This window comes from Dermacentor albipictus, chromosome 8, assembly GCF_038994185.2.
Source record: "Dermacentor albipictus isolate Rhodes 1998 colony chromosome 8, USDA_Dalb.pri_finalv2, whole genome shotgun sequence".
Classification (NCBI taxonomy): domain Eukaryota; kingdom Metazoa; phylum Arthropoda; class Arachnida; order Ixodida; family Ixodidae; genus Dermacentor; species Dermacentor albipictus.
In genome coordinates, this window is record NC_091828.1 from 30,042,156 (window position 1) to 30,054,845 (window position 12,690).

The 12,690-nt window shown below is 45.8% G+C and overlaps 1 protein-coding gene across 1 annotated transcript in view; it reads left to right on the plus strand.

The window, feature by feature from the left end:
* LOC139049221 (glutathione hydrolase-like YwrD proenzyme) overlaps positions 1 to 12,690 on the plus strand; it is a 100,371-nt gene that overhangs the window by 44,012 nt on the left and 43,669 nt on the right. Inside the window, exon 5 of the mRNA XM_070524586.1 lies at positions 11,872 to 12,042. Within this exon, the coding sequence (XP_070380687.1) occupies positions 11,872 to 12,042 (171 nt within the window). The remainder of the gene's footprint in view (positions 1 to 11,871; positions 12,043 to 12,690) is intronic.

A 12,690-nucleotide genomic window follows, 5' to 3' on the forward strand; every position in this document is an offset into this window, starting at 1 on the left:
TGCATTCTTTGATGATAGTATCAACTCTAGAGCAGCTTCCGCAGATGAGCAGATTAAAGGCGCCGTCAGCAATTCCCTTCCCCCACATGCCGTACCTTCTCTACTTCTGTCATCTCGTCATCGGCTTTACGACAAAGCGCCCGCACGTCCTGAATATAGGAAACATAGGACTCCGTGGGGAATTGGGCACGGTAGGCCAGTTCCTGCTTTACGGCAATTTTACGGGCGGCTGGTTTGCCAAACAACTGTGCTAACTTCTCTTTGCATTGGTCCCAGCTGGTCACGTCATCTTCGTGGTTGTCGAACCACAGTTTTGTCGTGCCTCTTAGGGAGAACAACAGGTTAGCTAGCATAAGCGTAGGGTCCGATCTGTTGATTCCACTCACACGTTCGTACGTAGCAACCCACTCTTCAACGTTGGCGCCATCAGTGCTGCAGAAAGTTCCGGGATCCTTCGGTTGCACAACCAGTACCGAAGGCGAAAGCGACGTAGCGGGCGCTGGTGACGTTGGAGGCGGCAACGGCATGATTCCCAGTGCTCATCGTCATTCATGGTGATGACGGTGATGCGACGTCCACTGCGGAGCTCCGTTTCCAGCCCTGGTACCCCGCACCTCCCACTAGTATGTTACCGGGATGTTGGGAACATAAGACTGTATTTACAATGTATATACAAGCAGAGTCAATGGGGTTAAGATGGATTACTAGTACCAAAACGCAGCAGCCAGCGCCTCACGATCTTCTTCATCTCTCTTCTTTCATGCTTCCGTAAGAATACGATTACATCGTCCAGATAACTTTGGCAGGTGGTCCAGTTACAACCCCGAAGGAAAGAGTTCATCTTTACCGTAAAAGACGTTGTGGGGCTAGTTGGTGTACACCTTTCAAAAGCGCCTTGGCCTGTCTTTGTTCCTTCTTAGTGTTTTGTCACTCTTGGCACTTTATCTTTTGAAAGAGTCCATCATTCTTCCGGAAGTTACTAGGATATCACGATGTCCGAAAGATATAACGAAAGCGCTCTTCTCACAGTCGGGTTCATCAACTGTAACCTGCCAATAACCGGATCGGAGGTCGCTTGTAGGGAAGTATTTGGATCCGTGACGGAAGTCGAGAGCGTCATCACTCAGCGGAAGAGGGTACACATCCTACTTCTTAATGTTCTTCAGTTGGCCGTAGTAGACAACAAATTGCCCGCTGCCATTCTTCTTCAATACGATAACCGGCGATGCCCAAGGACTCTAAAAGGCTTCAATTGCACTTCAGCTTCAACAACGTGACCTTTTGCGTGTGACACGCAATAAGGATGTCTGCAGAAAGGACTAGCAGCACAACGAAAGTCTGTCCAAGCGGGTGGTCTCCAATGACCTCGCGATAAGACACGAGGACGCGATAGACATCATCAGCCTCTTCGGGAAGCGGGTCATGCGCGATCGTCTTTTAAAATATGCTGTGAAGGGACGCTGCGGAACTGATCGGACAGCAGGTGGCTGCAGACGAGGATGGAACACGCAATACAGAGATGGCGGTATCGTCAATCGGCGAAGCGTTGCCGAGCAACACGCCTTCAGGGATAACTTTCGTACGTGAACCAAACTTTAATATAGGAAGGAATACGCAGTTGTCTGCAGTAGACACAATTGTATGAGGAACAGCAGCTGTGCGTAGGAAGAGAACATTGATATTAAGAGTCAGCCCATACTATCAGGAAGAGTTGGAAGCACGTCGAAGATGCGTGCACTGTGGCTTGAGGTGGCAAGCGTAAGAAGTCTGCAGAACCAAAAATGAACCTTAGCTTATTTTGGAGGACAGCATTGATTAGGCAGCACAAGTTGGTGACTGCCGGCACTGCAATCAATCAATGCTGAATCATCCGATAAAAAAGTCACGTCCGAAGATCAAGTAATCGAAGCGCCGCTCAAGAAAAGCAAATAAAACGGAAGTGTTCAACAGCAACAGTAATTCGGGCTGCACATATTTCAAGCCTAATGGGCGTTCTTCCATCGGCGACCCTGAAAGATGGGATGCGGCAAATGCACAGATTTCCTTCAGGCGGCAACAAAGATTGCTCATTACGTGATATGGGCTCAAGTAACAACAAGGGCAGGGACATGTACACCGTCCAATTCTACATGTACTAAATTGCGTCTGGTCGGCAGGGTGAAAGGCTTTGGGGGAGACGTTGACAATGCAGCATCACATACAGGAGCTGCATCTTTAGTTTTCCGGAAGTACGCGGCGAGGTCGGAAGGAAGGCGACAGGTGACGGTACTGGGGGGACCTGCACGACCGGCGACGACTTTGTGGCGGACGGGACAGGTTGAGTACTCGGTGACGGTAAACGACTGCGCCATGTGGTCATACCATCCGTGACTTGCAGGTCCGGCTCGGCTTGCTGCTGCAAATGGCGAAAACCGCCGCCTGGACGAGGGCTTTTGGAGAACCTGATCGAGGACCAGCGGTTGCGACAGTATCAGGCGACATGACCGACGAGGTGACAACTGAAGCAAATATGTCGGTCATCCGGTGTACGCCACTCGGCCACGTTGCGAAACTTCCAGGGACCCATTACTTTGGGTATGCACGAGCGAAGGACGTTCGCTTGACGGGGGACTGGCCATGGGGCAAACTGACTGAAAGCAGACATAGGCGAGTTTTCGGCTCACAATAGCCTGAACAAGGGGAACTATAGGAGCACATGAATCGTTTACAGATGGATTCAAAGCCTCAGAACACATGGCCTCCTGCTCACGGCGCACATTTCTCATTAGCTACTCTGAGGCTGCTGCTGCTGCTGCGCAGGAGAGTCTAGTCGGTCTTCACAAGACGATGTTGCAGCCGTATTGCGAAGCCGTGCATATAACTGGTAGATATACGACGGCTTTTCATCTGTTGAAAACGCTTGCAGTCTGTGATAACGTCATTGTTCAAAGTACATTCCTTAAAAATCAGTAGATTGAAGGTGTCATGAACGATACTTTTTAAGGCATGCCCGATTTGCCAGAATCGGGCATTTTAGCGGCGGCTTTGCGGCAGAGTGCCAGTACGTCTTGCATATAGGCAACGTAACCTTCGAGGGAGGTTTGAACTCACGGTGCCAACTTTTTTTGGCAACGGCCTTGGGGTCCAGTTGTTTTCCGAAGAGATATCGTAGCTTCTGCTTGCAGGTCTCCCAGTCACGGAGTTCAGTTTCGTGGTTTTCAAACCACACTCGCGCTGTTCCCGCGAAGTGAAAAAAATATGTTCGCTGCCATCACTGTGAGATTCCATTTGTTGTGGCTGCTCATCCGCTGATACACACTTAGGTCGGCACCATCGGTGCCACACAAGGTTCCCGGATAACTGTTGATGCGCGCGTACAAGAGTCGACGGAGTCGAGGCAGGCGTTGCAGAATCAGGCAACATATCCGGTGACATCGGTGAAGAACCGAAGCGGCGGCCACTGCGAAGCTCCTTTATGAGTCGTTAGCCCGCAACTCCAAGAAATATTACAGATAGGAAGCCCGACGCACAAACACATGTATAACTATTGACATAGGAAATAGTGGCAAACGCCCAAGCTGGTACACCGCCCCAGTAGACACATCACCACTACCTCTTCGTCTCCCTCTTGCGCGCATGGTCCTGTCTATATGTACCGTAACAACATAGGCAAGGTATGTTTAACTAGACGGGATTACAAGCTTATAAAAATACTGCCGCTTCTCTTTTGAAACTTTCTCTTACTGAATATAATTACTTCTAATTATACTAATTCAATTTTGCCAATGGAGGTGAAGCACTATTTGATACACTTAATGTTTTTTGGCCTAAATACAATAAGCTACTAGCCTGTTTGGTCAAGGTATTTATGTCTACAGGAAAGACGAATGTTGTAGACGACATAATATAGGTCAGTTATCTCATCTACACACCAACTCGTTCTTACGGTCTAGTGTTTCAATGTGGCAAGTTAGGTTTCACATCTGGCTAGAAGCCCCGTTTGCTTGTAGGTGTAGCGTTTCGGAGCACTGCAAGTGGGCGCGCAAGTGGGCATGTCGCGTTGTATTTTTTTGTATTTTGCGGGCACATGCAGAAAGTGTTAAAAACTAATACTTAGATAGGAAGGTGGAAACTCTTTAAACGGACGTTTTACACACCGTCTACAACTTTCTAATAGGAATTGCTTGCTTTTGTGTCTTCCGAAGTTGGTTAATTAATCTTGAATAATTATGAAATTAGGCATATTCAAAAAATAATATGAATTACGGCATACAATGGTCAGCAAGGTGCATTTAATCGTGCCATCTTAGAGTGCATCGGCGTATTTTGAAACTCTGGCTAAAATCAGCTAGCACCCCTTATATACACAGTGTTCGAAATTTACCCTTGTGGTTTTCTTAAAATTAGGCACTGCGAGGCACGCGAAAACCACGTGTGCAAATAAGTCATATGTCCAGGGGGACGTAAAGGAAGATAATAATTATCGGCGTCAGCTGCCCAATTACCAAGAACTGAATAATGAACTTTTTGTTGGACTGCGTTAAGCGGGTATTTTGTATTCAAAGGGTAGAGGTAGTCGTGTTTCTACAGAGTATCGGTTGGAAAAATTCTTCTACTGTCTCTGTGCTCTGAAATATCTGACTCCAAAATTTAATTGTCGTTCGCATCATTACGCATGCAAGAGAGGATCGGCGGAAAGCTCATTCTTTATGTTACGCGGCTGTTCATTTCCATTCCATTGGCTGCGGGCGCTTACCCTCGCCTATGCCCTGAGCATCTTCTGGATGTCGGTGTCATCTGCACCGTTAAAAATGGTAGGGTCTCTGTGGCGAGGCCCACCAAAGCACAGGACTGACTTAGGAGACGCTTGTTTGGATGGAGTAGAAGGCGTTTGCTGGCATGGTTGAGCGTACGTACCCCATGCTCAACCACCAAAGTTCCAGGGTTGACTTTGTAGGCCGTAGCAACCTTCATCACTAGTGAAAGTATTAGCCACCAGCCCTCCGTGAAATAAAAGATGAAATTAAAGCGATAAGAGAGACAGTGGAAACGACCAAGTTTAATGTGGACAAATTGTGGAAATGGAGACTAACAACGGAGAAAAGACTTAGGAAAATTGAGACACGAGGGGATGACGACGATGAGTATCTGCCATCGGAGGGGGATATATAAAATCCGTTCCTGGATTGTCGGGGGCCATCACAAAGAGGACAGTAGTGGGTAATAGAAAGGCAGCCTCACCTAATAACCATGGACAGTAATCATGGATTAACCGTGTGGCAATGGAATTGTCGCGGGTTCCAACACAAGAAAGCAGCACTGCGACAGGTGATCAGGTCATCTGAGGCCAGGCCAAAAGTAAATATGCTGCAGGAAACCTTAGCGGACGAAATTATGCGCACTGGGTTCAAAGTTATATGTAGAGACAAAAAACGGGGAGGGGGTTTGCGACCCTCATTGACAAAAAGTTGCCATACATTGAGCATGATATTCATCTCAGACATTCCAGGTTTTAATTTATTCTAGTTGAGATAATACTTAAAAGGAACGCAGGCAAGACGCAAAGCATTTTCTGTTTGAATATTTACAGCAGTCCTAACGACATGAGACAGAGGTTTAGAGCACTCTTCAACAAAGTGCTTTCGGTTCCCAAAAACTCTCCGCTCATTATTGGAGGGGACTTTAATGCTCCCTATCACTAATGGGGATACACTTGGAACACAAAGAAGGGAGAGGAGCTATGGAGTCTTGCCATGGATTTTGGGTTATGCTTGATTACTGATCTGGCGTATCCCACCTGTTGTGGCACGTCCACAAGCAGGGACACCACACCAGATCTTACTTTCGTAAACAACTCAAGAGGAGCCAATTGGGAAAATTCAAACATGGATCTCGCGAGCGATCATTATATCATACACATAACCATACGCATACCGAGACAGGAAACTAGAATCTTAAAATTCACTTATTGGGTTCAGTTCAGAAAAATCAGGGCTAACAGAAAGAAAGTGGGGCCTCTAGATGCCGAGCAGGATCCCCTTCAGACGTGGGTCGCCCAGCTCAGAGAGGACGCAAAGAGGCCACTAAAGAAATCAGGACAGAGGAAAATATTGAGGCTATGGACAGCAGGCTGGCGCATCTGATTGAGGCCAAACAGTTTATATTACAGAGATGGAAAACGCAGAGACTTAACAGAAGGCTAAGGAAAAAAGTTGCGCAATTAAACAGAGAAATTGATGATCACTCGAAGACTCTCGTGAAGCAACAGTGGGATGAGATCTGTAATTCGGCTGATTGTAGACTCAAGCATGGAACCGCCTCAAGCACTTGCTCAACGAGAATGAAACAAGGACAAGCAAGAGAACAGCTATATCTAAGTTGGTTCATCAGGAAAGCCAAAATAAAACACAGAAGGATATCATTGATAGTCTCGCAGCCAAATATCTCCCACTTAAACAACCAAACGAAGAAGACGAGAGCCCCGAATATACAGGAGTCATATGTGAAGAACTTAACCGGGATTTCACTGAGAGTGAAGTGAGGGCGGCTCTTCACAGTCTTAATAGTAGATCGGCGGCTGGACCTGACGGAATAAATAGCAAGATATTGAGAAATCTAGATGATGAATCAATTTCTTATCTAACTGAACATTTCAGTGAGTGTTGGAGAAAAGGGGTAAACTTAGAGGAATGGAGAGTGGCCAATACTATCCTCATACCAAAGCCAGGAAAACAACTCACTCTGTACAACCTCCATCCTATTTCCTTAACGTCCTGTCGAGGCAAAGCTATGGAACATGTAATCCTAAATCAACTCACTAAATACGCTGAGCAGAACGACATCCTCCCATACAACTTGATCGGCTTTCGTCCTGGGCTATCAACTCAGGATGCTATGCTGATGATCAAACACCAACTTATACAGGCCAGCCCAGCGCATACGAAAGCTCTTTTGGGATGGGATGTGGAAAAAGCTTTTGATCGTATAAAGCATAAGGCACAACTTGGCGTCCTCTCGGAGATGGGGTTAGGTAAGAAACTTTTTAACATGATTAAGGACTTTCTTAGAAATCGAACTGCACAACTCATGCTGGGTGAGCTTAAATCAGAAGCTAAGAATTTCGGAAATAGCGGCACTCTAGAAGGGGCTGTGCTCTCACCCATGCTATTTAATTTAGCAATGTCCAAGGTTGCAAGAAATCTGGAGAAACTTGAGAGCATACATTATGTGCTATATGCCGACGACATAACCATATGGAGTGCCAAGGTTAATGTAGGACAGACAGAAACCAGATTACAGGAAAGTTTATATGATGCAGAGAACACACTGAAAGACATGGGGTTGAAATGCTCGGCAGCCAAATCAGAACTCTTGGTCATTAAAAATCGCAGAAAAAGTCGCAAACCAACAGGTTACATTCCGGAAGATGAGCCAAGAGTGTGCTTATACACTCACGAAGGATCCGCAGTCAGGCTAGTTGAAACAATCAAGGTTTCTGGGTATCACATAGACGGAAACAATGCTAACTATAGAACAATACAACATATCTCGAATAAAACAGATGAAGTCATTAGGCTACAAAGGAGAATTACCAATAGACACAGAGGCTTAGGAGAGGACAGCGCTTTGAGGCTAATACACGCCTTTGCTCTCTGCCACTTCACTTATGTGGCTGGATTATTCATATGGAGGCAGGCAGAACTTCACAAACTTAATGTGATGCTCAGGAAGCTCGTTAAAGTAGCCCTAGGGATACCCAGTAAGGCTGAAACCGACAAACTCATGAGTCTAGGGGTGCACAACACAATGGAAGAAATCGCGGAGGCCCAACAGCTAGCGCAACACGAAAGATTGACAAAATCACGAGATGGCTGGAACATATTACAGGCAATAGGTGCAGAACTGAATACATCAAGCAGCCCAATACAGGCTGAAGTAGAATTAAGGACTGACGTTAGAAACAAGATCAGAACCAACCCTCTCCCCAGAAACATGCATCCAGAATATGATGTCGAAAGGAGAAAGGCAAGACCTAAAACACTCTTGCAGGAAATAGAACAGCAGAACCAATTGGCAGCTATAGTTGATGCAGCCTGGGTGAAAGGCAAAGAAGCATATACGGCCATTGTCTCAAATTATCAAGGGAAGGTGCAAGATGCTATCACTATTTTTACCAAGGACCCCATGGTGGCGGAACAAGTGGCAATTGCTCTAGCCATCAGGAGTAATAGGTGGGCCTGCATTTACAGTGATTCGAAATCCACTATAAAGTGTTTTGAGAAAGGCTACGTAGCTGGTGTTGCAGCTAAACTTTTTGAAAACATTGGGATTATGAGAACTGAAATTCGCTGGTTTCCTGTGCATATGGGAGAAGTGGACGAGCCTCGGATACACCTCAATGAGGTTGCTCATGACTTGGCACGAGGACTTGCTAACCGTGACAGTCACAACCGAGCCGTTCACCATCAAGCCAGGGAATCTAGAGATCATTTATTAACATACAATGACATTACCAAACACTACTATGTAGGACGCAGGCGATTCCCATTGCCACATTCAAAACTGAACAGGGCTCAGGCAGTCTCACTGCGCTTATTGCAAACAGGTACATATCCCACACCGTACACCATTAATAATATATTTCCAGAGAGGGAGATTAAGATGGTCTGCAACGATTGTAATGGCATCAATGGAATCAGACATATGGTGGCGGGGTGCCCCGCGATTCTCCCCAACCTCGTTGAAGAATGGACACAGTGGGGAAAAGGATTTAAAGCCCATTGTTTCAGGACGAACTAAGGGCCGTCCAGAGGGCCCATGATGTCGCTGAAAGGCTTGGCCTGACAGTGCCAACGTGGGAGCGGCCCGCCTTGACTTAAGAAGTCGAGCCTCCGGACCTCATTCCAATAAATGTTTTCGCACACACACACACACCAGCGGTTGGGCCCACTCTCAGTGCAGCGCACGGACTCTTAGCCCGAGCGGCGTTCCCCAAGAACAGCGTGGGAGCTTGACCCACTAGAAGTGGTGGAAAGGATGCGCCACTATAGAGGCCCTCTTGTCCGCTGCAATATATATATACAAACACACACACACACACACACACACACATATATATATATATATATATATATGCGTGTGTGTGTGTGTGTGTGTGTGTGTGTGTGTGTGTGTGTGTGTGTGTGTGTGTGTAAAGTAGGTTTCTTCAAAAAACCAGACTCGAAATGCATAAAAATGTTTTCACAACATCGCGGTGACAATTTAATTGCTTGACAGGTTCGGTCTGTGGTCCGACCACCGTCACCAGTTTAAGGCAAGTGACGTCGTCCTTTCAGTCGCCGAAGCAGAACAGTGGGTGCGGGCTTCCTCCCTTTAGCACCCTGCAAAGTAGCATACAAAAATATGTCAATACATAAACAAATACAATGCTCAGGAGCAACAATGTGTGAATGGGCGAAAACAGTTCGTTAAGATCTTAGAACCCTTAGAATCATGCTATTATCTATGTAGAATTTGTGTAGCAGCAGAACCGCCACAGTCTCTTTCTACAAGGGTGCGTGTGCCCTCAGCCAATGCTTGCACAGCCACGGCCAGGCTAGTGGCGCAGAAGCGCACTCAATGTCCCTCCTCCGCTCGTTTTAGTAAAAAGAGCTTGATCACATTTTTGTAAATTCGCCTCTCCACCCACTCTGTCTTCGCTTGATTAGGTCAGCTTCAACAATTGGCTCGTGCTATCTTATCGCACTCACACTTGATACAGAACATCAAGGCAACGACGATTGTTACGACGACTGCAAGAACTCGCTGCGGAGGTCCATGAATTGCAATCGCAAGAAGAAAACGTTGTATTGTGAGGACGCTGTATACTTGGGTTAGTATAGCGCGCTACGCGTTTATGGATGCAACATTTTAAGCCATTTACTTATTATTGTAAATATACGGATGCAGAAATCCTAATTAGGTATGGAGAGCCTCCATATATACGACATGATTTTTATCCGTTACCACTGCTTTGGTCTGGGGTACAACTTTGTGTGAAAGTTTATGTCGATAAATGTTAGTCGGCGTTTTTCTTAAAATTTTGTTCTAACGTGTGCTCATTTGCAATAGCATGTGATTAGTGTGCAGAACCTCTAGTTAGGCACTTCATTGGTATCATTTGCAATATATTTATTATGTAGAAGAAAAGTTTCCCAGTAAAGGAATGTCGCTCAGATGACTGCAGTAACGGACATAGGACTGATCGTTACCGCTAGGCTACGGTACGCTTGCACACGACTTCGACATTCTGGGCAGAGTAAGTGCAAAATATTTCTAAGACATTAATGAAACTTCGTATATTATCTTGCAATTCCACAAAATGCTGACTTGGTTCACATTTTTTTTTTTCATGAGAGAACTCTTTGCAGAAAGGCACAATTGAAGTCCTTCCGTTGTAATGTAGCAGGGAGCACACGTGGTCCTTGTGCACATGCTTTAAGTATTTCGTAGTCGCTGCCGTCGAAATACTGCTGCTGCTGGCGTCAGAGTGGCCAGAGAGACCAAACCAAAAAGGCGCAACAGAATTGGTAGTCCTTGGACCGCCCTCCAAAATTGTTTCCTCTGTAAAGGGCAGCTATTATCGCATGAGTTCGAAATCGCAAGCATCTCAGCCTCAGTGCTTGCAGTTTTGGGTGGCCCTTTCCGAGCTGGTGCATACAGACTGTTTTGCTTATAATAATCGGCTACAGGTGAGGCCAAGCCAACTGTGCAGGGAAATCCTCGTTTTGCTTTGCCTAACTGACTGCTCCATTCCGTGCACCACCAAAATTCTTGAGCAGCATTGTCCCATACTGATAAACATTTTCCTTTCTTTCCGTTCAGGTTTGGCTGGGGTTCATGTGTGTTCCGAAAATATGAACTCTAGCCTTGGTTCCGTTGCAGTCAAAATACCGGTTAAGGTATTTTTCTAGGTCTCGGTTACATCTGACTTCCTCATTAGGCAATAAAAATAGTCATGATGAAATGTACTGTTATGTGGACGTTTCATAAAGTATGTAACTACCTCTTTTAAAGTCATTAGCATTTACATGATCACAATGATAAATATTCCTGCATAATATGCTGAGGAAGTTGCGTGGCTGATAACGGTATTAGACGCTATATAATATGACCTACGGAAGAAGAAGGAGACGGCAGAAGGAGCGCGACGCTTTTAACTACCATTATTTGAAGCACACCACCACGTTATATATGGTCGCCAAAGATGTGAGCCCAACGAAGGCGCAGCACGCGAAGACAAGCTATCTGAATTGAGTATCTAAAAGATTCACATTCCTTGTTGTAACCATAAATGGTTGGAATACTCATAAAGCCATAACATTTCCTCTTAATACAATAGGGTTCGAGCACCTCAAAGGCGAATGCCTCCAAGCATCTTCCTAACAAATGCATGTCCCCATTTAGCAGTGCGCAGCCGCTTTAAGCACAGCGGAAAGGCAAGTGTGAACCAACACGATTCTTTACTTACAACGCGTGCTCCCTTAAGCGGTCGTAAACACAGTGGTCCGTGTAGCATAGATAGGCTTTGGCGCAGATTTACGGCATTCAATAAATAGCGGCCACGGTGCTGGTTTAAAAAAAAGGACCACAAATTGAGAAAAAAAGAACTGAGATGAATAGTTCTGACCAAGACACATAGTGCTATTTTGATGTTATCAAATGAGCAACAGAAAAAAAGAAAGAGAATGTTATATACACTCAATTCCTTAGTTCATGAGCCAATCAAATGAGTTATCCCCTTTGTAGCAATATTTCTTGGTCCATATGGTTACACGAGTGCTTCGAGCTTCAGTCAGGCACGAATTTGGCGACACACCACACAAGTAATCTATGTCTATTTGTAAATTTCAGGCTAGGGCCAATGGTTTCAACCTTATTCCTGGACATCCAAATTGCGTGGGTCCTTGCAAGAAGCCATACCACTCGCTCATGCCTGTCATGGTGAGCGATGTCCGCACTCCCAACTGGTTCTGCACCTTAGGAACAATGGGGGGAGCCATACAGCCGCATGTGCTCACTCAGGTAAACATGACATTCAGCAAGTGTACAGGAACTCATCGGGTTCGACTCATCATCATTGTTATGAGACAGCGCTATGCCAATTGCTGAACAGCTGCTTCTAACTGTGATATTCATTTCTTTTTCTGTCTCACTTATGGCGGCTGTAATTACACCTGTAAATCCACTAATCTCTTGACATTACTTATTTGGAATAATTCCCGTAGATTTTCCCTTTCCAGCCTTGGTTCCGTTGCAGTCAAAATACCGGTTAGGGTATTGTTCTAGGTGTCGGTTACATCTGCCTTCCTCATTAGGCAATAAAAATAGCCATGATGAAATGTACTGTTATCTGGACGTTTTCTAAAGTATGTAACCACCTCTTTTAAAGCCATTAGCATTTACATGATCACAAGGTAGATTATTCCCGTAGGTTGAGGGTAGGCGCCCTAGGGCGTTAACGTTCATAGACTGGGATAAGTTTCGGAAGATCCGAGAGGAGGGAGCAGAAAAGGGGATGGAATTCTAAGGCCTGTACCGGCCGTCCATGGAGGATTGGGTCACCAAGGTGAGGGAGAATGTAAAGGAGGCTACGAAGGAGATCACTACAGATGTGGAGGTGGCTAGTGTTGACAGCAGGCTGGCCCATCTGATTGAAGCCAAGCGGTCTAT